Below are 27543 nucleotides of genomic sequence, written 5' to 3' on the forward strand. Positions count from 1 at the left end.
GATGTCTTTTGGATGTCCTTCCTGATGAAGCTGGGGCCACAGGGAAGCCAGCCGAGTCCGGTGCTTGCGGGTGGTCTGAGGGAAGTCAGCCTGGGTCCCAGGTGCCTGCTGGTGGCTGGAGGAGGGAAGCAGCCCAGGTCCTGGGTGTTGGAGGGAAGCCGGTGCCAGCAGCCAGGGGAAGGAAGGCCTACTCTTGCATGAATTTTCCTGCATCGGGCCTCTAGTTGTAGAATAAAGCCCACTCTACCCTCAATGGGCTGTTACATGAGGGAGAAAAACATCTTCAGCGGTTCTCAACCCGTGGGTCGTGAACAATGAAAATACATCCTGCATATCAGATATTTACATTACGATTCATAACAGTAGCAAAATTACTATGAAGTAGCAACGAAAATAATTTTATGGTTGGGGGTCACCCAACATGAGGAACTGTATTAAAGGGTCGCGGCATTAGGAAGGTTGAGAACCACTGAATTCTATGTTCTTTAAACTACTGCATTTTTAACTCCTTTGTTTTTATAGCAGTTTATTCTTTACACTAATAGATATAGAGGATATCTGGGAAAGGCCTCAGAAAAAGCCAACATATAAAGTGAGTCTTATAGGAAACGTAAGAGAACAGGAGAAGAGAAGGTATCTAAAAAGAAAGACCACAGAAGGGAGAGAGCATGAACGTATCAAAGAATGTAAGCAGTTTTAGCCTAAACATTTAAACAATGCTTAGTTTTTAACTTTGAACAGTGTAAATTTTTTTGTACTTAATACAAGGGTAAAAATTTCTAGAAATACCAAATGATATTTACACTTAGTAAAATTTACAATTAGTAAAAGTGTAAACATTTCTAGAGCTACCAAAATAATAGGTAAATTAATTGTCAAACAGGATTTTGTTAAAAGTCAAATTGAGAATTAAGATATTTCTCCTCATAACTAGTCAATTTGCAAAGCAAAAAGATATTATTACCAAATAGTTTTCCTATTAAAAAAGTTATTCTAAGGAACACACAATTTTATTACTTTAATTTTTTTTATACCTACCACACAGAGCTCAAATAAAATGATTCCTAGAGACCATACATCTGATTTGGGGCCAGAAGGCAATGGTTTTTCACTTGGCATATGATCAGTCGTTTTGGAAATTCCTTGTGCAATTACCTCAGGTGCCAAGTATGATGGATACCTATAATGATATATTTAAAAAATGAATTATTACTATGAACAACAACAAAGCTAGGAAGAAGTAAAGAACATTTTATGTTTCAAAACAGTATTCATTACTTTGAATACTAGTAGAAATGTAAAAATGTTGCAATAATATATAAATTAGAAGCTAAGACTCTCCCATCTCTGTGCTTCAGTCACTCATACATACTCATGTACATGTAACTTGACCACCCATCACCACTGCCCTACAAAGCACCATACTATACACATTACTCTATATATGCCATAGAGATCATTCAACAACAATAAGTATAGCTTTGCCTCATTCTTTTGGAAAACTGTCAGACACTGTGCATATGTACTTAATTTATTTGAGCAAACTCTGATGAACATTTTGAAAGTTCCTATTATAAACAACTAGAGGCCCGGTGCACAAAAATTTGTGCACTCGGAGGGAAGGGGGGGTCCCTCAGCCCGGCCTGTGCCCTCTCGCAGTCTGGGAACCCTTGGGAGATAACGACCTGCTGGCGTAGGCCTGCTCCACGGTGGCAGAGGGCAGGCCCAATCCCTAGGTGCAGCCCCTGGTTGGGTTCAGAGCAGGGCCGATTGGGGAGTTGGGGCACCGCCCCCTGTCATGCACAGATCAGGGCAGATTGGGAGGTTGCGATGCCACCCTCAGTAACACTCAGGGTAGGGACAATTGGGGGGTTGGGGCACCACCCCCTGTCCAACTCAAGGCAGGGTCGATGGGGAGGTTGTGGCGCCACCCCCTGTCACCCACAGAGCAGGACAATTAGGGGATTGGGGCGCTGCCCCCTGTCATGCTGATCCCGGTGCCGGGAGGCCTCACAGCTCCGCTGATCCCAGTGCTGGGAGGCATATTACCCTTTTACTATATAGAATAGAGGCCTGGTGCATGGGTGGGGCTGGCTGGTTTGCCCTGAAGGGTGTCCCGGATCAGGGTGGGGGTCTCCATTGGGGTGCCTGGCCAGCCTGGATGAGGGGATGATGGCTGTTTGCAGCTGGTCACACACCCTTCAGGGTGGGGGTCCCCACTGGGGTGCCTGGCCAGTCTGGCTGAGGGGCTGAGGGCTGTTTTCAGGCTGGGACTGAAGCTCCCAACTGCTCCTTTTTTTTTTTTTTTTCATTCTGAGCCAGCTTTAGCTCTGAGGCTCCAGCTCTTAGGCCTCCGCTCCTGAAAGCAGGTATCTGGTTTGTTTAGGTTCTACAATCAAAACTCTATATCAACTCCAGGTCTGAGATCCCGGCTAGCTGAAAGCTGGTTTCTGGGGTTTTGTTTAGCTTCTATTTTTGTAACTATGTTTCAAACTGCCAGCTCAGAGGCCTGCAGTGGCAGGAGGGGAACGTTGGAGTCCTCCGTCACTGAAGCAAGCAAGCCTCATGTTAGTTTCAAGCTGCCTGGCTGTCGGCCGCCATCTTGGCTGACAGTTAATTTACATATTGCCCTGATTAGCCAATGGGAAGGGTAGCGGTCGTACACCAATTACCATGTTTCTCTTTTATTAGATAGGATGTTGAAATGATTATAAATATTTCATTTCCCACAAATATATGTAGAGATAATAGACAAATTTCTAGATGTAGCAATACAAAGTCATATGGTATATGCATTTAAAATTTATACACATGCACACACATATATACACTCATATCTCTGTATATAAAGCCTAAGCGACTATTTGACCAGTCACTATGATGCACGCTGACCACCAGGAGGCAGACACTCAACGCAGGGGCTTCCCCCTGGTGGTCAGTGTGCTCCCACAGCAGGAGCGCTGCTCAGCTGACCAACAGGTGCAAGATGCGGGCTCATGGCTGGTGAGCGCAGCTGTTGTGGCGTGAGTCTCTCCCAGGATCACTCCCCGTGTGTGCCCCACCTTCATCCAGACCAGGACTGGGATCAGACCGGCACCGGCATTGGGACTGACTGGGCGTGAGCCCGTGCCTGTTTCTTGGTCATGAGTGTGCTGGTATCAACCTAGAACAGGCATGCAGAGACAGCAGCAGAGCAGCAGCAAGCCAACTGAACAGCAGAGGTGGCAGGCATAGGGCTGGGATGAGCGGGAGCGAGGCCTGGCCCAAGCTCAGGCTCCTCCCCAGCCATCTGCTGCTTCGCACACTAATGCATCCCTAGGGGGATGTTGGACTGCCAGTTTCAGCTGATTGGCCTCATTTTAGAATATGAATCCATGATAAACTGTTAATTTTCCTGCATTTAAAATAAGGATTGAGCGTGTGCCGCACAGAGATGAAATCCATAATACTGCATTTGTGTGACTCGTGTCCTTACATTTTGTCTAGTATTATTGTTGATTACACTGTTGTCTCTGAGTCTTAATGCAGTATCTGTTCCCAAGCCTTTTTCACCATGTGGGAAAAGAATAGGATATGTCATTGTATCTAATGTAGGAAACAGGATATTGATTTGTTTCATTTTAGTGGTGTGTGAGTTATTGGGATCTGGTTTACAATGAATGAGCAAGTCCCTTTCAAAAGGAGGTTCTCCATCTTAGTTTCTAAATATGACAGCAACCACGGTTAAATGGGGAGAATTATATCTACCTGGGTCACTGTTACGATTGTATTTAATCGCCATTGTTACTTCTGTGGAAGCAATACCTTTTGCTGCTGCTTCAGACTGGGCTTCCTTTTCTACCTCATGTAGCATCTTATACAATTTTGTTAATTCATTTATTTCATGCATGAGGTTGTTGATGTTGATCATTAGTCTTTCTGAGCAGCCCTAGTTTTCTGGCATTGCTAATCTTTCACTTGTAGCTTCGGCTGTATCCAAAATATAGAGTTGAACAAACGTCCGAGAAACACCATCTGAAGAGTATAAAGTTCCAGTACGGTGATAAACTTGTCCGTGTATTCTAAAACAGTATGGCCCATATCCTGATGGCGATGCAATATTTGCACCCATGGAAGCAAAAGCAAAAGAACTATTTATGGAACAAATATTTTCCATGAAATTTTTACTGTCAGAATCTTCGTTTGTCATCAATCTTTTTAAATATGCTGGGTAATCTGGAAAATGTATATCATTTGGACAGACTTTCCCTTTGCTACATCAAGTAAATTTCCCATTGGATGGTTTTTCATCAGAGAAATTTAGTGACAGGCAAAATTTACATCCAACAGTCATTCCACCACAACTATGTCCAAGGATTGCATCCTCAAGTACTCCATTTTCGCTGAGAAGGCAGTTCCTACCAGTATTGGTAATACTTGTTGATGACTGTTCTCTAGACATATTCTGTCGTCGCCACCACCTTCTTTCAACTTCAAAGGCACATTGGTCTTCAGACATTTTCTGCCGATGACGCTGGTGTTTTTCGGCATCAGAGCATCGTTTTTCCAATAGCTGCTCTTCAGATACATTCTGTTGCAGGCGCCACCCTCTTTCAAGATCAGATGCACGTTGCTCTGCAGACATTTTCTGTCGATAACGCCGGCATCTTTCAGCTGCAGAGCTACGTTGTATTAAAGTTGTTCTTTAGACATAGTCCCGCCTCTCTATTGTCACGATCTGAGATGCAGGTGAATGAGAGTCCTGGCTGTCAGGCCACTGAGAGCTGTCTGACCAACAATTGATTCTGGCTGATTCTGTGGGGGTGGGACTTCCTCCCCCCTGCTGTCAGTTTCCACAGCTGTGATGAGGAAGCTGGGGTGACAGAGGGAGCCACACCCTCCATGCCACCCTCTCCCTCACTCTGCTCTATGTCCAGCAGCCTCCTGTTCTGCCAAGTCCTCCAATCCTGCCACTCTCTGCCTGCTCTCCTGCTCTGCTCTCCACCAGCGAAGGTCCCGGGAGTGCACAGGCGTGGCTAGGCACAGCCAGCCTCGCCTGCTGGGGCCGACAAAGGTCCCGGGAGCCAGCAAGCGTGGCGTGGCATGGCGTGGCCGGCCTCGCCTTCCAGGCCGGCGAAGTCCCTGGGAGCCCACAGGCATGGCTAGGTGTGGCTGGCCTCACCTCCAGGGGCCGGAAATGGTCCTGGGAGCCTGCAGCCGCTGTAGCCTCCTGGGGCACTTGACACCTGTGTATGCAAATTAACATGCCATCTTTGCCAGGTTAATTTGCATGCTCAATCTGATTGGCTGGTGAGTGTAGTGGAGGGATGGTTAATTTACATGTTTCTCTTTTATTAGATAGGCTATCACCAAGTTGCTCTTTCAGGTTGTATCAATTTATATTCTCATAAGCAATACATGAGAGTGACTATTTCCCCTTACCTTCATTCACCAATATAACACGTTTTCTTGAAAACTGTCTTAGTAAATAATGAATAAATATTTGCTAAAGACAGACTATTAAATATGAATAAAGTATAAAAAAATAAAGTTCCAATGACCAACTGTGTTCTTGCCAAGCAATTTAAATAAAGAACATCTTATTATCACTAAAGGTCCATCTCTGCTTCTCCCTAATTGTGTCTCCCTATTATCCCCCAAAAGAAACACATAGCTGAAATTTTTGTGTTTGTAATTCTCTTCGAATTACAGTCTTACCATATATTTGTATCCCTAAAAAGTACATTGTTTAGTCATACATATTTCTGAACTACATATTACTGGTTAGTATTCATTTGTGATTTGCTTTCTCAATCAACATTATTTATTTGAAAGTCATCAATATTGTTGCATGTATCTATGACAACATTAATTTTTTAAAAATATATTTTATTGATTTTTTTACAGAGAGAAAGGGAGAGGGATAGAGAGTTAGAAACATCGATGAGAGAGAAACACTGATCAGCTGCCTCCAGCACACCCCCTACTGGGGATGTGCCCACAACCAAGGCACATGACCTTGACTGGAATCGAACCTGGGACCTATCAGTCCGCAGGCCGATGCTCTATCCACCGAACCAAACCAGCTAGGGCAAGTCATTAATTTTACTTCTATTTTATGAATAATATAATAATTGATGCATTCTAATATCAATTGTTATTTAAATTGTTTGACGTTTTTAAAATATTATAAAGTGTTGCTCAGAATATTATATACAGTGTACATCTGCAAAAGTTTTCACAAGAGGATAAACCTAGGATTTAATTTCTAAGCCATAGAACACGTGCAATTTTAACTTTATATCATCACAAAGGTTTTTTGAAAGGCTTTGTATCCATTTATATTCCCACTAGCAGTATATGACAGTTCCTGTTCATTATTTCTTCTCTAACACTTGAGAGTAACAGTCTTTCTAATCTTTGACAATTTGGCAATTGAAACATATATATATGTGGCCCTCCACCCACAGCCCCTCCCTTCCCTTCTATTACTCTCCCTTCCTCTCTGTAAAATAATCAATAAAATATATTTTAAAAAATCAGTTGGAAAGTAAAGACTGACATGTGAAATATTAACAATGTACCTGAAAGAATCATTAATTTTTAAAATCTTTTAAAAATGGGGTGTATAAAGGTGACACTTCACTGAACATCTTGTCCTGCATTAATTCATCTGGGCTTGGCCTTGAGAAACATTTAAAATACAGAGCATGAACGAAAGTCATTAGAATTTTCCTAGAATAATGGCACACATTCAAAGGAATAGTTAAAAGGCTTAAATACCCCATTAGCACATCCTATATAATAAAAGCCAATATGCTAAGTGTCCAAACATTCATTCGACCAGTTGCTATGATGAGCACTGACCACCAGAGGGCAGACACTTAACCAGTAGGTTAGTTTGCCGGTGGGTCCGGCCAATCGGGACTGGAAGAGATGGGCTGGACATGCCCAGGGGTCCTCCTCTTTATTGTTGAAAGTATAACATATGTCCCTCTTTCTTCCCCCATTGACCTCTTTATTAATTCTAATAATTTTAAGAGGATTCTTTTGAGTAGTTTTTATAGGTAATCAAGTCATCTGTCAATAAGGATATCATAAAATAACATAATGTCATATATAATATCGTTATAATAAATTTAAAAGTAAAATATAATGAGTAAGATTTGTATTTAAACAGTTTATGCAGTACCTTTAAAAAGTCTTAGGATTAATGTTATAGTAGCTTATTAAAATATTTTGAAAGGTTTTCCTTAAAATATATTTCAGAATATCCTATCTAATAAAAGAGAAACATGGTAATTAGCCATACCTTCGCTACCCTTCCCATTGGCTAATCAGGGAGATATGCAAATTAACTGCCAGCCAAGATGGCGGCCAGCAGCCAGGCAGCTTGAAGTGAACATGAGGCTTGCTTGCTTCAGTGACGGAGTACTCCATCGTTCCCTGCCTGCCGCTGCTGGCCTCTGACTTTGCAGTCTGAAACATTGTTACAAATATAGAAACTAAACAAAACCCCAGAAACCTGCTTTCAGCCAGCCGGGATCTCAGACCTGGAGTTGAAAAAGTGTTTCGATTACAGAACCCAAACAAACCAGATACCTGCTTTCAGCAGCCGAGGCCTAAGAGCTGGAGCCAAGCCTCAGAGCTAAAGCTGGCCCAGAATAAAAAAAAAAAGAAAAAAAGGAGCAGTTGGGAGCTTCAGTCACCCGCCAGCCTGAAAACAGCCCTCAGCCCCTCAGCCAGACTGGCCAGGAACCCCAGTGGGGACTCCCACCCTGATCCAGGACACCCTTCAGGGCAAACCAGCTGGCCCCCACCCATGCACCAGGCCTCTATATAGTAAAAGGGTAATATGCCTCCCAGCACCGGGATCAGCGTGACAGGGGGCAGCACCCAAACACCCTGATCGCTCTGCGGCTCTGTGTGTGACAGGAGGTGGGGCCACAACCTGCTAACCGCCCTGCTATGTTTGTGACAGGGGAAGGTGCCCTAACCCCCTGATCAGCCCTGCTCTGTGCCTGATAGGGGGGAGCTCCCCAACCCCCTGATCGCCCTGCGGCTCTGTGTGTGACAGGGTGCGGCGCCCCAACACCCCCCCCCCACAGGCCCTGCTCTGTGTGTGATGGGGTAGAGCCATAACCTCCCCATCAGCCCTGACCTGAGTGTGACAGTGGCGGTGCCCCAACCCCCTGATCGGCCCTGCTCTGTGGGTGATAGAGGGCAGTGCCCCAACCCCCACCCCCCACCGGGCCCTGCTCTGTGTGTGACGGGGTAGAGCCATAACCTCCCCATCGGCCCTGCCCTAAGTGTGACAGGGTGCGGCGCCCCAATCCCCTAATCTGCCCTGCTCTGTGTGTGACAGGGGGCGGTGCCCCAACTCCCCTATCGGCCCTACTCTGTGAGTGACAGGGGGGAGCTCCCCAACCCCCTGATCGACCCTGCTCTGTGCGTGACAGGGTACAGAGCCCCAACCCCCCTGATGGGCCCTGCTCTGTGAGTGACAGGGGGCAGCGCCCCAACCCCCTGATTGGCCCTGCTCTGTGCGTGACAGGGGGTGGCGCCGCAACCTCCCCATCGACCCTGCCTTGAGTGTGACAGGGGGCAGCGCCCCAACCCCCCAATCGGCCCTACCCTGAGCATGACTGAGGGTTGCATCACAACCTCCCGATCCGCCCTGCTCTGTGCATGACAGGGGGCGGCGCCCCAACTCCCCAATCGGCCCTGCTCTGAGCCCGACCAGGGGCTGCACCTAGGGATTGGGCCTGCCCTCTGCCACGCGGGAGCAGGCCTACGCCAGCAGGTCATTATCTCCCGACAGGTCCCCGACTGTGAGAGGGCACAGGCCGGGCTGAGGGACCCTGCTCCTCCCCCCCGAGTGCACAAATTTTTGTGCACCGGGCCTCTAGTATATAATAATTTTAAACAGCAATGAATTTAACCATTCATTACAGGCTTGGTAGAATTTGCCTGAGTCTGGTCCAGTTATCTCTCTTGGGAAAGGCAACATTAATTACGCTTCTGTAATTGGTGTTTTCAGATTTTAAAGTTCTCTTTGGTAATTTTGGTAACTTGTATTTCCTCTCCAATCAAGCATTTCATCTTAGCTTTCAAATTTACAGAGTTAAGCAAAAGAGTCTATTGAAGTCTTTTAATGTTCTCTAAATCTCTGGTTGTATTTCTACTAGAGGCCCGTTGCAGGAAGATTCCTGCAAGAATAGGGCTTCCTGCAGCCAGAGCGAAACAGAGAAGGGAGCGAAGCCCCCCCTTCTCTGCTGCCTCGCTCCCTCCCGTCTCCGCTGCCTCGGGACACTTCATCAGTGGTGGAGCAGAGTGGGCAGATCGTGCCTCGTCGCTCGGCCCCACGGCCCCCAGCCGGGTGACAGGGCCAGAGACTCGCCCACCCCCTCACCTCCCCCACCACCTGCCTGGCCAACACGCCTGGACACTTCAGCGGCGGGGCTGAGGGGACTGGGAACCGTCATCTTGTGGCTATGGGCGCCGCCATCTTTGTGATGGAATGATGGCTAATTTGCATATTACTCTTTTATTAGATAGGATTACCATAATTTCTTTGTGCACTTGAGTTCTCTGCCTTATTCCTGATTAGGTTAACTAATAACTGTCATAGAAGTGTTGTTGTTGTTGTTGTTGTTGTTTTAATCCTCTCTTTTCAACATAAACTGATGAATAAAAACAGATCCAGAGACAGAGAAGCATTGATCCGACCATCAAAACTCAGAGGGAAGGTAGGGAAGGGTGGGAGTAAGGGGGAGAGATCAACCAAAGGACTTGTATGCATGCATATAAGCCTAACCAATGGACACAGACACCAGGGGATGAGGGCATGAGTGGAAGGAGGGGGCTTGGGGATGTGGGGGCAATGGGGGAATAAGGACACATATCTAATACCCTAATCAATAAAGAAAATTAAAAAAATAATACTTTACTATATTTGGTCATAGGTTCCATGAGAATTTGATATAGTTTAATTTCACTAAAGATAAATATTTATATTTATTGAGTACGAGGAAATTTTTAGTAGGAAATTCAATGGTAAAACATAGGAAATTAGGAAGACAATCATATTACATTCAAAATCTTTCTATCAGACTTATACTATTTTTATTTTTCTGATAAATTCCATGAAACCTGAAGTAGGTCTGTTGAGATGGAAATTATTTCTCCTCTCAGTGATCCCCATAGTATTTTATTAGTATCCTTCTTATGGGTCCATCCTGTGTGTCAGGTATTTATTTTACTTGTTCTATATTTTATGTAATAGGCTATATGCAATATGTAGTATTATACATTTTTATGCTTATAATAATTAATATACAAAAATTTACCCTCCTGTCTAAATAAACTACTTGAGGACACTGGTACAATATACATTTTTAAAAATCCTCAGCAACTACCAACAAAACTTAAATATAAGATATGCTTAGTATATTTTTGCTAAAAAAATAATACTAATTTTATTTTTCTTATTGAATTTATTGGAATGCCATTGGCTCACAAAACCATACAGGTTTCAAGTGTACAACTCAACAAAATATCTGCACACTACATTGTGCACCCATAGCCCAAAGTCTTTTTCCATCCCCATTTATAACCCTTAGCCCACCTCCATGTGCTCCCACCCCTCTTTCTTTCTATCACCACACTGTTATCTGTGTCTATGTGTCTATATATATATATATATATATATATATATATATATACATATATATATACATACATACATATGTGTTTTTTTTTCTTAATCTCTTATCAAAATGTCAGTAGACAACAATTTAAAAAGCAGGTCATATGTAAGAATCAGACCTATTGGCAATTGCTAGGTTTGAATCCTACTGCCTGGACATGAAAGGAACAAATATAGCTTTAGAATATAAACGAAAAGGAGTAAAATTCTGCTCTATTTGTTGCAGAATTTTGCTTATTTATTATCAGATTTAGTCATGAGCACAACCATCTAATTTTTTGATTCAATGAAATTAGCTTATTACACCACCCTGCAATGACATTAATCAAAATATAGTGCCAAAACCGGTTTGGCTCAGTGGATAGAGCGTCGGCTTGCGGACTGAAAGGTCCCAGGTTCGATTCCGGTCAAGGGCATGTACCTGGGTTGCGGGCATATCCCCAGTGAGAGATGTGCAGGAGGCAGCTGATCGATGTTTCTCTCTCATCGATGTTTCTAACTCTCTATCTCTCTCTCCCTTCCTCTCTGTAAAAAAATCAATAAAATATATTTAAAAAAAAAAAATATATACTTAAGTATATGTAACATCCTATCTAATAATAGACAAACATGGTAATTAACTGTACCTCCGACATGCTTCCCATTGGCTAATGAGGGCGATATGCAAATTAACTGCCAACCAAGATGGTGGCCGGCAGCCAGGCAGCTGAAGCGAACAGGAGGCTTTGTTGCCCTGGCGATGGAGGAAGCCAAGGTTTCCCGCCTGCCACCGCCCAGCTCTGAGCTCCTGAAGCAACAGCTCCAAATGATACAATGTTTCAATTATAGAAGCTAAAAGATGGTTGTTAATTTGCATACGCAGGCTCCAAGAGGTGGAGCGAAGCCAAACAGCCCCGAAGCCGCAGAGCAGCGAGGCCTCACCGCCCCGGGATCAGCGGTGCCGTGAAGCCTCAGGGCCCTGGGATCAGCGGAGCCACGAGGCCTCCCGGCCCCGGAATCAGCGGAGCCACGAGGCCTCCTGGACCCGGCATCAGCAGAGTGGAGAGGCCTCAGGGCCCTGGGATCAGCGGAGCTGCGAGGCCTCAGGGCCCCGGGATAAGTGGAGCAGAGAGGCCTCCCGGCCCCGGGATCAGCAAAGCGGAAAGGCCTCATGGCACCGGGATCAGCGGAGTGGAGAGGCCACCCGGCCCCTGGAGCAGCGTCATGGGGGCAGCGCCGCAACCCCAAGATAGGCCCTGCTCTGTGGATGATGGGGCGGCGCCCCAACCCCCTGATCGGCCCTACTCTGTGTGACAGGGGCAGCGCCCCAACCTCCTGATCGGCCCTGCTCTGTGCATGTCAGGGGGCGGCGCACCAACTCCCGGATCGGCCCTGCTCTGTAGGTGACAGGGGGGAGGTCCCCAACCCCCTGATCAGCCCTCCTCTGTGTGTGACAGGGGCAGCGCCCCAACCCTCCGATTGGTCTGCTCTGTGACAGGAGGCGGTGCCCAAACTGCCCCCCTGCATCGGCCCTACTCTGTGCATGACAGGGTGGGGGTGCCACAACCTCCTGAATTGCCCTTTCCTGAGAGTGACAGGGGCTGCGCCCCAACACCCCCCTTCGGCCCTGCTCTATTCCTGACAGGGGGCAGCGCCCCAACCCCCTGATCGGCTGGCTCTGTGTGTGACAGGGGGTGGCGCCACAACCTCCGGATCCACCCTGCTCTGTGTGTGACAGGGGAAGGTGCCCCAACCCCCTGATCTGCCCTGCTCTGTACGTGACAGGGGGTGGTGCCACAACCTCCCCATCGACCCTGCCTTGAGTGTGACAGGGGGCAGTGCCCCAACCCCCCAATCAGCCCTACCCTGAGCGTGACTGGGGGTGGCATCACAACCTCCCGATCAGACCTGCTCTGTGCATGACAGGGGGCGGCACCCCAACTCCCTAATCGACCCTGCTCTGAGCCCGACCAGGGGCTGCGGGGCAGGCACCTAGGGATTGGGCCTGCCCTCTGCCACCCGGAAGCGGACCTAAGCCAGCAGGTCGTTATCCCCCGAGGTGTCCCAGACTGCGAGAGGGCACAAGTGGGGCTGAGGGACACCCCCGCGTCAGTGCACAAATTTTTGTGCACCGGGCCTCTAGTCTATGTAATAAATGTAATGGAGGCACTCAATTAATACTTCCATTTCTCTTCCTGTGTTTTTCTACAGCCACCTCCTCACACTATGATTGTCAATACTTCTTATTTATTTGTAAAATACTAGTTAATTAAGTCATGAAGTATAACTTAAATTCAAATAGGCAAATTAGGTTTTTTAATTCCTTTTCATTTTAATACAACGATGAGGGTGATATTAATATATTCTTTTAATTTGTCCATGCATTTCTCTGATACACAAGTTTTGTGGCGTTTTCCCCTAAGATGTCACGCTGCTTTTCTAAACGAATGTGGGCTACCTCTTGAAACAACTGAGGTCCAGTGGAACTAGCACTGGCTTTGGTATTATAATACACGTGTTCTGACTTCAGTCCTTACACATATTCTTTACACGATCTGGGTTTCTTAATCTTTAAAGTAGAAATAATAATGTCACCTAATAAAACTGTTATATATTAGTGAATATATACATCTTCCTATAATAATAAAAGCATAATATGCTAATTAGACCAGATGTCCTTCCAGAAGTCCTTCCAGACGACCTTCCAGATGAAGCCACAGTGGGGGGGTGGGGGTGGGGGGAGAGGGGGCCAAGGCAGAGATGGCCATGGTGGCAGCCGGGGGCTGAGGCAGAGGTAGCTGCTGCGGTGGCAGGGGCCGAGCCCCTTGCAAAAATTCCGTGCATTGGGCCTCTAGTGTCGAATAAAAATGGAGAATGTGACACAAATGTAATGTATATTTATCATCACCATAATATGTCCAAAAGGCAAATTGGTCATTTTTAATCCTTATTCCCAACACATCTAACTCAAAAAAATAATAGTATGGATAGTAAAAAGTTAAGCAACAATATAGGTAAACTAGAGGCCCAGTACAGAAAATTTGTGCATGGGTAGGGTCCCTAGTGGCTGCCAGCCAGGGCCTCCCTTCCCTGGCTGCCAGCTGCTGGCCAGGGCCTTCCTTTGTTCCATGCCACCCCCTGGTGGTCAGCGCACATCATAGCAAGTGAGTGAATTCTTGGACGGTCGAACTCCCAAGGAGACACTTTGTATATTAGGCTTTTATATATATATATATACAGAAGATTACTATACTTAAAACTCCGACTGGTGATCTCTTGAAGCATAGAGGTGGCCCTTGCTCCAATCAAGGATGATTAAATTAATCAATGAAAACAATAAGCCCTAAAGTTCTTATTTAATGTAGATTATCTCCTTTTAACAAGTACCGCTTCTTAAACATAGTATTTTAACACACAGAGAAAATTACCAGAGCCTTGCAATATGGCTGGTGAGGTAAATATAAGTGACTTTGATCATCTGTTTGAAGTTTTAACAAGGTATTAAGCTACTGACCCACTAAAATCAATGTCCAATTTCTAACTCTATAATATTTTGAAACAGATGTTAACATTTTACTTTGTTGTTCCTTAATATTTGTCTTTTGAGTCAACTGTAAGCTTCTTCTGGTGTAAATATTTTCTTTCATGCCTTAGCTTTTTGATCACTTTATTTTTCCTGGCTAATGTTTCACATTTTGCTCTTTGATACTTTCTGTTCAGACCCTTTGGGTCTAAGACTTTAAAGTAAGCAACACCAAATGGCAACATAAGACCAATTCTATCCAAGTATTTTAGATTCAAAAGTAGTTCAAAAATGCTTGATGTACTTTAAGAAAAATCACTTCCTTTTTTCTAGTCATCATTATAACCTAAAGCACCTTTAAGTAAAAGGTAACAAATTAATTTTGGTTTATGTTATACTTTGGGGATTCTCTCTCATGCCAAACTGATTCAAACAAAATGAAGAAGCAGAAAGAATCACATTTGTTACAGCTCTTTAAAAGTACTTCAAAAGATAATTACCACATATAATGAAGGTACTAGATAGAGCTTTATAGTGAACATACTTTTTATTATAGTTAAATGTTTTTTTAAAAAACATAGTACAGGCTATTTTATTTTATTATTGATTTCGGAGAGGAAGGAAGAGGGAGAGAGAGATAGAAATATCAATGATGAGGGAGAATCATTGATTGGCTGCCTCCTGCAAACCTCCTACTGAGGATTGAGCCCACAACCCGGGCATGTGCCCTTGACCAGAACCGAACCCAGGACCTTTCAGTCCCCAGGTTGATGCTCTATCCACTGAGCCAAACCTGCTAGGGAAAGTATAGGCTATTTTTATAAAATAAGTTTTAGTGTTTCTAACAACAATTATTTGTTGCCTATGACCACAAGTTTTGAAATGCAAAAGTTCAAAATTATGAATTTATGCACCTTAATAAGTAGGCCATCAAAACAAAACAAAAATCCCAATAAACCATGAGCCTCTTGAGGATAGGAACTTATTTTTACTGATTTTTATCTATCAGTGGCCAGAAGAGAAGGTTCTCAATAAATATTTTCTTAATAAACAAGGGAAAGAATGACTAAACAGTTTATTTCAAGATTGGCTATGTCCTAACAAATGAAAAATTTAAGTAAGAAATCTACAATTTAAATTTTAAAGATATAAGGGTAATTTATAAATGAGACCTTTTAAAAATTATCTAATTAATTTTTTAAGCAGAAACACACTCCATTACTCTGATACACAATTCTCAGAGATGGAGTGATTTCAGAGATTCTAAACAGCAAAACACAAATAGATACTATTAAAAACATCACACAACAACTGAAAAGTATGATAAAGGTCCCTAGATTATGAAATGGTATTATATCAATTTTAATTTCCTGGTTTTGATAATTAGTTTGTGGGATGTACAAAAATATCTTACTTTAGAAAATAGAAGCTAAAATATTTAGGTGTAAATGCCATTTTATGCACTAATTACACTTAAATGATTAAAAACTATATTTATACACACATACATAAATATGTATAAGAGAAAAGAAAAAGATAAAGCAAATGTAGTTAAATGTTAATATTTGAGGCATCTGAGTAAGGGGTATATAGGAATTCCTGGTACTAGTTTATAACTTCTATGTATCTTAAATAATGTCAATTTTAAACACTGAAAAATTATATTTTTAAAATGTTTAAAAAGCCACCACACAATAAATATAACACTAAGATCTATGTCAAAAGCACACCTTTGAGTACAACATAAAAAAACTTTCATTCTTTTCTTAGAGGCCTGCATAAACCTGGATTTCTATACCACAAGGGATCACTCAAACTTAAAAACAGACTTTCAGTTATAGACGCTATCCCTAATATTACCTCTGAAATATACAAAGAGTAAGCTAGAATCTTAATATGCAATTACATATTAAAAACAGGGAATTAAACTCAGAAACAAAGAAAAATAATATGAGAGTGATTTTTCTCAGTCTTTTGAGGAACACACATTAAGTGAATATCTGGTCAGGATTCTTGCCTCACATTTACCTAATTCTGAATGAAATAAAATTAATTAGTAAAAATATAAGGTAAACAAGGTCAATAATCTCTTAGCCTCTCTGCCAATTCAATGAAAGATCAATATCAGGGAACTTTTGGATGCTGGAAAAATTCATTGTCTACTCTTTTAAAAGTATTTGAAAAAGTAAGGTATGTTAATAAAGAAAAGCTATAACAAAGATCACAAATTTTAAGACAGAACTAAAAAAAGAAAACATATTCTTACCCAATTGGAAAATCAACATCATCACCATGAGCTGTCATGTGATAAAGTCCAAATTTAGCCAATTTAACATGTCCCTACAAAAATAAATGAAAGATATAACTATGAAATATTTTAATATTAGCAGGAAAAATATAATTATACATTTTATAAGTATAGGAACCATTATATAGTCAGATACATTATAATATATATACAAATTTACCACAATTTTATTAAAAACCTACTTGCCAATGTTTAGTCTACTTTACACTTCTTACAAACATACTGTATGTATGTAAATATATATTTATATGTATGTATATGCACACATATATGTATGTATATACATACACAAACGTAAACACTTTTTTGCTATTTCTACTTTCCAGGCTTTCTGACAAAGCAAAAAAGCATGTCTTCTTGTTTGCCTTGAATGCCTACTTAGAATATTTTAGGGTAATTTTCACAAAATATTTTTTTCAGGATGTTGCAAGTCCACTCATAACATTATAATTTAACTCTGACATGAGAGTTCTTAACTTGAAAACATCAGGTCTGAAATCATCAAATATTATTGAATCTTCTATATTTCCAACCATTTTTTATTTGCTTGAGAATAGTCATAATTATCACAAAATTGAGGTTCTTAATAAAAGGCAAATATATTTTATAAGTCCCTTAAATTTTCCCCTTTTATATATTTAAAAGTAAAAAAATTAAGTAGATTTTAAAATTGGGTTGTATCCTTTATCTCAGAACTTTATTTCTAAGCCTTACAAAATGTTTATAATTTAAAGAAATTCAGATTGGTTAGATACTTTACTGCTATAAACATGAAACTCATAAGTACCATATTCTCTTTTGTTATTTTTAATATCATAGGGTAACTGTACTGAAAGTCTGGAACAGAAACTGGGAAAAAGAGTAATCCTACTAACAGAAAATAATTCCCCAGAAAAGATTTCTTCAAAATTATTTTTAATATGTTTATGAAAAAGAATGAAATTATGATTATTCCTGAACATATATCATTCTTGCTACCCATAAACCTCTTAGAAGGGTTGACTAGCTTCTTACTAATCACCCATTAGATTTGCAAGTAGAGAAGCAGCACTCCAAAACAAGGGAGCTAGGTGTGAACAAGTGGTAAATGGAGAGTAAAATATAGAAGAGAAAATGGGGGGAAAAATAAAGAGGAGAAAATACAATGCAATTGTACTATGAGAAAAATATGTAAATTGAGAGGCTTTCCTAAGATGAAAGCAAATTCAGAGCAGGTGTGGATCAAGAAGCTACAATGCATGTTTTTTTAGGAAATGAATGGAAGAGAAAAAACGAATGTCAGAAACTGACTTTTTGGGGGAAAAGAATAATGCATGTGAAAAACACATGGACTTATATATTTAACTAGAGGCCCGGTACACAAAAATTTGTGCACTCGGGGGGAAGGAGGTGGGTCTCTCAGCCCGGCCTGTGCCCTCTCGCAATCTGGGACCCCTCGGGAGATAATGACCTGCTGGCTTAGGCCTGCTCCCGGGTGGCAGAGGGTAGGCCCAATCCCTAGGTGCAGCCCCTGGTCAGGCTCAGAGCAGGGTGGATTGGGAGGTTGCGATGCCACCCTCAGTCATGCTCAGGGTAGGGCTGATTGGGGGGTTGGGGCACCGCCCCCTGTCACACTCAAGGCAGGGTCGATAGGGAGGTTGCGGCACCACCCCGTCACGCACAGAGCAGGGTCGATCAGGGGGTTGGGGAGCTCCCCCCTGTCACGCACAGAGCAGGGCCTGTCAGGGGGTTGGGGAGCTCCCCCCTGCCACTCACAGAGTAGGGCCGATAGGGGAGTTGGGGCACCGCCCCGTCACCCACAGAGCAGGGCGGATCAGGGGGTTGGGGCGTTGCCCCCTGTCACGCTGATCCCAGTGCTGGGAGGCATATTACCCTTTTACTATATAGAGGCCTGGTGCATGGGTGGGGGCCGGCTGGTTTGCCCTGAAGGGTGTCCTGGATCAGGCTGGGGGTCCCCACTGGGGTGCCTGGCCAGCCTGGATGAGGGGATGATGGCTGTTTGCAGCTGGTCACACACCCTTCAGGGTGGAGGTCCCCATTGGGGTGCCTGGCCAGTCTGGGTGAGGGACTGAGGGCTGTTTTCAGGCTGGCAGGTGACTGAAGCTCCCAACCCCTCCTTTTTTTCTTTTTTCTTTTTTTATTCTGGGCCAGCTTTAGCTCTGAGGCTCCAGCTCTGAGGCCTCTGCTGCTGAAAGCAGGTTTCTGGCCTTTGTTTACCTTCTGTATTTGAAACAATGTTGCGATCCTGCTGGCTGAAGCCTGGTGACTAAAACAGGTTTCTGGGGTTTTGTTTAGCTTCTATATTTGTAACATAGTTGCTTAGAGTTGCAGCTCAGAGGCCGGCAGCGGCAGGTGGGGAACGTTGGAGTCCTCCGTCACTGAAGCAAGCAACCCTCATGTTAGCTTCAAGCTGCCTGGCTGCCGGCCGCCATCTTGGCTGGCAGTTAATTTGCATATCGCCCTGATTAGCCAATGGGAAGGGTAGCGGTCATACGCTAATTACCATGTTTCTCTTTTATTAGATAGGATTACATATGCTTTTTTCTAACACCACAGATGTATCAATAACTTTCACACAGTCTTTTTGTTATGAGTAATCTTAAAAAATATTCGTATCCTACTATCTGATTAACTGAATGGGCTTGATTTCAGTTGCTTCCAACCTCAAATAATAAACAAACATTGAATATATTATTTGGCAATTATTACCTTTCGGTCCAAAAGGATATTATGAGGAGACAGCGCCCGATGTACTATCCCATGTTTGTTCATATATTGCAAGCCCTGGAGTACCTCAAATGCTATGCACAAAACCTTTGAATAGCTACAAAGGAAACAAAAAGTCACAGATCAATTACAAAGTAGATATAAAAACCAATTTTAATGAATGAGATAAGGTTTTGTGACAAAATTCAAAGTTAGATTTTTTTACTGTTCTTCTTCTATTAAGAGAAAATAGTCTATACATTTTCTAAAATATCCACTTGTACATATTTTGAGTTTTATAACTATAATAGGATTCATCTGACAAAGATCCTACAGTTTCCTAAAGGCTACACTAATAGCACATCTGTTCTCTCCTGGAAGAGAATTTAATTGAGGTGGTGTGCAACTGACATTCTGTATGATTGGCTTTGCCAAATTGTCAGGAAAGTTTCAGATAGATGACTGATTAGTTCTACCAAGTCAATGAAAATCATCTCTCTTGCTCAAAACAAAAATAGCTAAGTCCCTGAAAAATAGCTACAATATATTTTATGGCAGAGAGACATGATCTTACTTTCTATATCAATCCACAAAGCGACCTCTAGTACTTTATGATTTATCAAACATTTTTCTTTAATCTTATCTTATTTCCCCTAGGACATCTTCCACAAAGATGCCCAGTTTCTTTTATTCTTTCCCTCTCCATCTCTTTCCATTAAGAAAAAAAAATAATCAGGCATCATTCATGTGGGGAGTTAGAAATAATATACAGAAAAATAGGGGAAACTCATTCAAACCCAATGCTCCACCCAGCATTTTGATATTAGATTTCCTTTCTATGCATTTCTTGACATTTTGAATTAAGACTTTTAAACATTAAATTAAAATTTTCAGGTAACCATTAAAAATAATTTTAAAAAACTAACAAGCTAAATAACAAGAGACAAAATGGAATTATTAAAAAATAGTCAATCAGAAAATAGTCAGAATTAAAGAAAAGAACAAAAGACAAATGAAACAATTATAAAACAACTAATACATTTTAATTCAGATGTATCAATCATTACATTAAATGTATTAAGTAAACTCACCAATTAAAAGATAAGGATGATCAGAATGGATAAGAATTAAGAATACTCATTTATATTCTGGCTATAAGAAACCCACATTAAATAAAAGACAAATTAAAAGTAAAAAAGATGAAATAACAGATCACTAATTGTCATGGGGTTAGTTAGGTAGGGGGAATGGGTGACTATGAAGTAGGAAGTTGAGTGTGAAGGACCATAATTTTGATTATGGGTACATGACATATTTGTGCAACAACCTTCTGCAGGTTTAAACTGTACATTAAAATGGTTAATTTTAAGGCATGTAAATTACACTTCAATAAACTGATGTTTAAAAAAGTAGGCTGAATAACATTATTTTTAAAGATGCAATATGACTGCCTCTTCCAAAAAATCGTAAGAACCAAAGATGAAAAACTAATATCACTCTCTCCTCTCATCCTATGCTGACTTTCCAGAGCTAACCACCCTTAGCAGTTTCTGTTTCAATTTTTCTGGTGGTTAGACTTTTATTTAATACTAGAGGCCTGTTGCACAAAAAGATTCGTGCAATAGGCCTTCCCTTCCCCTGGCTGCCTGCACTGGTTTTCCTTGGGCACCCAGGACCCAGGCCTTCACTCCGGCCAGAGCCACCTTCAAAGCCTTCGCTGCTCTGGCCAGAGCCGCTTTGATCGCTGCTCCCATGGGAGCCACCTTCAGTCTTCGCTCCACTGCTTCCTGCCTACATATGCAAATTAACCGCCATCTTTGTTGGCAGTTAATTTGCATATCTTGCTGATTAGCCAAGGGGAAGCATAGCAAAGGTACAGTCAATTACCCTGTTTGTCTATTATTAGATAGGACTAGAGGCCTAGTGTGCACGAAATTGTGTGCAAGTAGCTCACTTCCAATTGCCTCAGCTGGCCACCCCACCCATCACCGCTCATAGCTTGCGCCCTGCCTGCTGCTGCTCGTAGCTCTCCACCGCTAGTAGCTCTCCACTGCTAGTAGCTCTCCACCGCTAGTAGCTCTCCACCGCTAGTAGCTTTCTGCCACTAGTAGCTCTCCACTGCGAGTAGCTTGCGCCCCACCCCGCCCACCATGAGAGGCAAGGCTTGTTTGGTCATGACGCTGTTAGGGTGTCACAACCACAGGCCTTTTATGATACAGATAATTAGCTATTCACTATGCACAATGATATAATTAATATACTTCTACAACTTTCCCATTTTCCTTTCCCAACTTCTGATGTTTATTACTTATATTGTTAATTTTTAAATGAGATTTAAAAACCTGCATTCCATTCTTGAAGGCTAACTAGGTAAATAGGTGAATATATAATATGACATATAGTGATCGAATGATAAAGAGAAAAAGTAGAAAATAGAGAATGTAGGGTAGCAGGTTGCTAATTATATATATACTAGAGGCCCGGTGCATGAAATTTGTGCACTCAATAGGATGCAGGCCAGGCCAAGGGAGCCCACCAGTACACGATGGGGCTGGGCAGGGACTCGGGAGGTTAGCCAGCCAGGGAAGGACCGTGGGAGGGCTCCAGGGCATGTCCGGCCCATCTCGCTCAGTCCTGATCTGCCAGACCCCAGCAGCAAGCTAACCTACAGGTCAGAGCGCCTGCCCCCAGTGGTCAGTGCACGTCATAGCGAGCGGTTGAGCAGTCTTAGCATATCATTAGCATATTACGCTTTAATTGGTTGAACAGATGACCAGGACCGGACACTTAGCATAGTAGGCTTTTATTATGTATGATATATTTACATATGTATATATAATTTTATATATACTAGAGGCCTGGTGCATGAAATGCATGCACAGGTGTAGTCCCTAGGCCTAGCCGGCGATTGAAGCACGAGCGTTTGGCATGAAAGGGCAGGTCCTAACTGACTTCTGGGCCCTGGGCAGCACCTGGGCCCCTGCACGCCCCAATCTGCCTGAGTCATGGCACCCGAGTCCCCACGCAGAGATACGGTGAGCGCGACCAGATGCCGTGGGCCAGGGTGCAGTGAGGGCCTCTGGGCCACCCAGCGGCGCCACATGGAAGCCGGGTGGGCAACGTGCTCTTTCCTGGCCAGCCTCTCAGAACGGCTCCTGCACAAACCCAAGGGGACCCAGCCGGCCCCTGCAGTCCTGGCGGCTGCAGTCTGGCTCACCCCGAAGCCCACTGGGGCCGGCAGCACCTCCAGTGCCACCTGCTGCCAGTGCCTCATCGCCAACGCCCACCATGTTCCACACCACCACGTGGTGGTCAGTGCATGTCATAGGGAGTGGTCAAACTCCCGGTCAAGGGGACAATTTGCATATTAGGCATTTATTATATAGGAGGGTATCGTCCATTGATTTCAGAGAGGAAGGGATAGGGAGAGAGAGAGAGAAACATCAATGATGAAAGAGTCATGGATCTGCTGCTGCCTGCATGCCCCACACTGGGAATTGAGACCACAACCTGGGCATGTGCCCTGACAGGGAGTCAAACCTTGACCTCCTGAGTCACAGGTCGATGTTCAACCACTGAGCCATGCCCGTTGGACTCTTGTTCTCATTTTAAAGGAGAGAGAATTAAGACTCCAGAGGTCGACTTGCTCAAAACAGCCAAGTTACACAGTGGCAGAGACAGGTTCTAAACACACACTCATGAGGTCTCTGTGATAATCGGTTCAGCCACGGGTGGGTGGACAGACACTGTCTCAGGCATTTCCTCGAGGCCCTCAGATTCCCTGCATGATCCCCCACCTTCCCTACCTGCCATCAGTGCTGAGGTGGGCAGAGGATGGAAAGGGCCGTCCGCAGTTCACCAGGGAGAAGACGTGGGAGGGGGAGTGAGGGGCAGAGCTGAGAGCACCACAGGCCCCGGCTGGGAGTTAGAAGCAGTGATCTGGATGTTGACCGCCCTGTCCCCGCATCTCAGGAGCATTTCTTTCTCCGGAAGCACCAGGCTGGTTCGGCTGTTCTGTTCTGTAGTGTGGGAGCCTCTCTGTCCTGAAAACTGGAGTGGGACCACCTGGGCAAGCCCTTTGCATTGGACCCCGAGCCCTTTTGTGTCACACATGACACGGGTTCCAGCTGATCAGTGTATCCACAAGGGGGCTTCATTTTCCTAGTTTTCAACATTTGCTTTCCATAATATTGTACATTCTGTTTTGTTGTTTTTTGTGCCAAAAATAAAATCATTTGCTTGTTTCCGATAAGTACTAGTCATCACTGAAGAGAGCTTGGGGGGAGGGGATGTGGAGGGATTAGGGCAGCGAGATGGGAATGACCCGCCACCTGGATGTCACGGTGGGAGGCTGGTCATGAACATTCCAATGTCCCTCGTGTGGAGCTCAAACTAAGTTCTGGGTTTTACAGTCAGACCCTCAAAACAGATGGGATCTGACCCCCAGGCTGGCAGCTACTGGAGACCCTGCCTTCCCAGAGGCCGAGTGGAGCCTGTGGCCTCCTTCCTCCTCCCTGCCACATCATTCTTCACACTCTGGCTTCCCTCCACACACCCCAAAGCCGCTACCTGGGCTACCACAGTATCCACTGTCTCCGCATCCCCCTCTGGGAGGGTGCTGTCGCCTCCGGCTGTCTCCCTGCCTCCGCTTCCCCCAGTCTGCTCCTGACACAGAAGCCAGAGGGTGTGTCCCACTGCATCAGCCCAGCGGGTCCTCACCTACAGCCCCAGTGCGTCCCCCTGCACTCAGGGGATGCCAGATTCTCATGGGCCTGTAATCCCTGCAGGATGTGCCCTCTGACTCAGCCTTGACCCCCTTCCATTTGGCCTCTTGCTCATCCTACTGCCCCTCCGTGGGCTGTCCCCTCTGCCCAATGCCCTTCTCCAGGCACTCGCCTGGCTCTCCTCCATCCATCCACTTTCCCAGTGAGCCTCCCTTTGCCCCTCCCCTCGCGGAGCCCCTATGTGGCTTCGTTCCCATGTTTTCATGGTTTCCTCCCTGCACCCCTGTCCTCTCCTGGCGCAACGCATGCTCCTCTCCATAGGACAGAGCGGCTGGCTCCCTGCTGCTCTGCAAGCACCTGGGCATCGCCTGGTGGGTGCTCAGTCAGTGATACGGGCTGAGTAAGATGCTTAGGCAGTGGCGCTAGGTGTAAAGGCCATTGGAAGGCAGACTCACTGGGAGCCAAGGGCCAATGAGCTCTCAGCACAGTGCTCAGGGTGGGGCCATGGGAGCCAGGTATTTGTCTTCTCACAAGAAGCCCGGAGGAAGAGAATGAAAAAGGAGCCTTGTGTTTTCCTCAACTACTTAAAAGCTGATGATCTCATTCCATTCTTAAAGCTATGAATAAAAATCTTTAGATCAACCCTTTGAGGTGGGTTCTGGGACTATCTGAGATTCCATGGAGAGTACATGGCCTTCGCCTGCCACAAGGACGGTGCTTAGCAATAGCAACGCCAGCTTTTAGTGCTGGGATTCATGCACTGGCGGGGGGTTTGGCCTGCGGGGATTGCCCGCTGTGGGAGTGCCGCTCATCCCAGTCAGCCCAGGGGCGCTCCCACTGTGGGAGCACACTGACCACCAGGGGGCAGCTCCTGCATTGAGTGTCTGCCCCCTGGTGGTCAGTGTGTGTCATAGTGACTGATCAATCGGTTGTTCTGGTTGTTCCGCTGTTCGGTCGCTGGGCTTTTATTATATAGGATATACTTAGCAACATTTTGATCAAGCAAAGCTTCATTAAGTAGGTAATATTTATGCAGACATCTAACGGAAGTAAAAGAGACATGCAGTTCTCTCAGAAATGTATGATTCAGGCAGAGGGCACAGTAAGCAAGTCCTCAAGGTGGAGAATGCACAGCAGTTCAAAGGGGAAATTAATTTTAAAACATGGCATGTCTTCAATATTTTACTCATGCCCTTAAACTTGGATTTCTTCACTGTCTTTGAGTGTTCTTCATTAATGGGGAGAAGTCTAATGCCTGCCTGATTCTAAATTTGTTGCAGATGCCATGTTATTCCTCTTCGGAGGCTTTCAGGATTGCTTTGCACTATCGTTAGACAAAATTTTAGCCCAATATGTCTATACTGTGGGCATTTATGCATTTGTGCTAGTAACATTAGGTGTGCCCTTTTAAGACTCATATTCCATTAACACAGAAACATTAATAAAAAGTTGATTTGTTGTATCTTTCATTAGTGTCAACTTCCACTCTATCTTTTAATTGAAACTCTTGGTGGGCAGATGAAAATTGGATCTATTTTCTATATCAACTTTCTGTTTCATTTCCCATGAGCATGGCCTTTAGCTCTATGTACTCTTCTATTTAATATAGGATCTCTCTTCTGTTATCTAGTTATTCCTTTTCATTGGATCATGTTGGGTAAGGCTGTCTGTGGTTTTTTTTCTCCCTTGGCTCTCTTTCTCTCAAACTATTTTTTTTTCTTCAATTATCTGGTACTTTCTGGTTGTGAGCTATATTTTAAAATAAATAAGTTGATATTCTCTATGAAGTGTTTAAAAAAACAAAAAAAATTAATAAAGAATGCCTATTTAAACTAACCTGTAAACTATGCCTCTTTATCAATAGTTTCTACCATATTAAGTTGCCACAACAGCCAGTCCTAAGCAAATACGGAATGTGTGAAACAAGAACAATTTGGAATTTACAGTTTTCATTAAGATTCTCAAAAAATAAATCAACGATGTAAAGGAAACTATTACAAACTTTTAAACAACTATAATTACATTAATAAAATGTGAATATGAAAGCATGACAACCCTTTCTTATTTCTCTCTTGAAAACAAAGAAAATTTTCCTTAAGATTTGATTAATAAATAAAAACTAGTTTTTTTTTTTTGTTTTTAGTTCATTGGGTTTTATGCTGTCAATTTTAAAGTAGTAATTGCTCTTGTCCTTGTCCTCTCTCTCTCTCTCTCTCTCTCCACAAACTTCACAAAATCTTAAGAGCTGGTGTTATATTCAGCTGTGACACTAGAGGACCTCAGTTGCACACTACTTCAATATAGGCATCTTTCTCATGAAAATGAAACCTTTAAAGTGATTTTCCACTAAAGCAGTTCTGAAACAGCTGAACACGGAAAAATGCATATTCTACTTCCTCTATTTGCTTGTGCTAATTGGCTATAAGATATAATTGGAAAATATTTGCAGGTCAAAAAGCACATTTATGCTATTTTCTGATGAGCATACACATTGCAATAGTTTTTAAAAATTCAAAATAAAACTGAAGCTCATGGCATACCTTTTCTTAGCTGTTACTTAGCCATGATGCTTAATGGACTCAGTACTCTTCACTTCAAATAATATGTTTTTTTGTCCTTTTGTACTTTTAATACTTAATTTTATTTTAAAATATAAGGTATAAAGAAGAAAAAATTTTATTTTGTATAATTAGAAGGAATCAGTATTTGTGGAATTTTGCATACTTATTTGTTTTTAAAGCTTTATTGTTTAATATGGCAAAGAACTTATACCATGAAATCATTTAAAAATTTATTTTGAAGTAGCTAATGCAATTTTAATGCAACAGCAAGGCAAAAAAAAATCTTATTCCCAGTAATAGTCAGTACATTACAATTTAATGGAAAAGGCCTCTAGAAGGAGAGTTAAATTAAAAGAATGAGATTCACACAATTAAAAACAAATGTTATCAGGGGACAACATGACTTTATCCTACATCAGTGGTCGGCAAACTGCGGCTCGAGAGCCACATGTGGCTCTTTGGCCCCTTGAGTGTGGCCACGAAGTTTCAATTGCACTGTACTTGCGCGCCCGCACGTGGTATTTTGTGGAAGAGCCACACTCAAGGGGCCGCCTTTTGCCGACCACTGTCCTACACAATTCCCAAATCAGAGACTGGTTAATAAAAAAATCCATCACTAACCCAGAAAATGTAAATTAAACTTCAGGTCATAAAATATTCTTCTCTTTTTGAAACTAGCAATTACTATTGTCACTCCCAAAGACTGGGAGGGTAGCATTTACTTTGTTACTATTATCCCTAACAATTTGAAAAGTTTAGTGATCATAAGAATCCTTGGTGATTGGAAATACATAGATATGACCAAAAGGCAGCTTTCAAAATAATATGGTAAATAATTTACAATTAAGCAAGATCACATTTTAAAACACTTTTATTTATACTCTAACACAGTTAAGTAGCTATTAACTGCTTAGTACTGTGTTTTTAGGCCCCTGCATCTTTAGACTCCATGGACACAAAGATAAAGAATTGGATCTACACAATCACAAAGTCAATGGTATAGTTGAAAAGACAGATTTATAAATTCATATTTTTTTTTGTTGTTAATCTTCACC

The 27543-nt window shown here is 43.1% G+C and overlaps 1 protein-coding gene across 1 annotated transcript in view; it reads right to left on the reverse strand.

Annotated features, from left to right (window-relative positions):
* The window catches only part of TBCK (TBC1 domain containing kinase), a 171199-nt gene that overhangs the window by 107977 nt on the left and 35679 nt on the right, over positions 1–27543 (reverse strand). The window contains exons 4-6 of the mRNA XM_081105075.1: positions 19207–19321; positions 16456–16529; positions 1039–1180 (exon numbers count right to left, since the gene is read on the reverse strand). Of these exons, the coding sequence (XP_080961201.1) occupies positions 1039–1180; positions 16456–16529; positions 19207–19321 (331 nt within the window). The remainder of the gene's footprint in view (positions 1–1038; positions 1181–16455; positions 16530–19206; positions 19322–27543) is intronic.

This window comes from Myotis nattereri (assembly GCF_964212035.1).
Source record: "Myotis nattereri genome assembly, chromosome: 1".
NCBI classification, from domain to species: domain Eukaryota; kingdom Metazoa; phylum Chordata; class Mammalia; order Chiroptera; family Vespertilionidae; genus Myotis; species Myotis nattereri.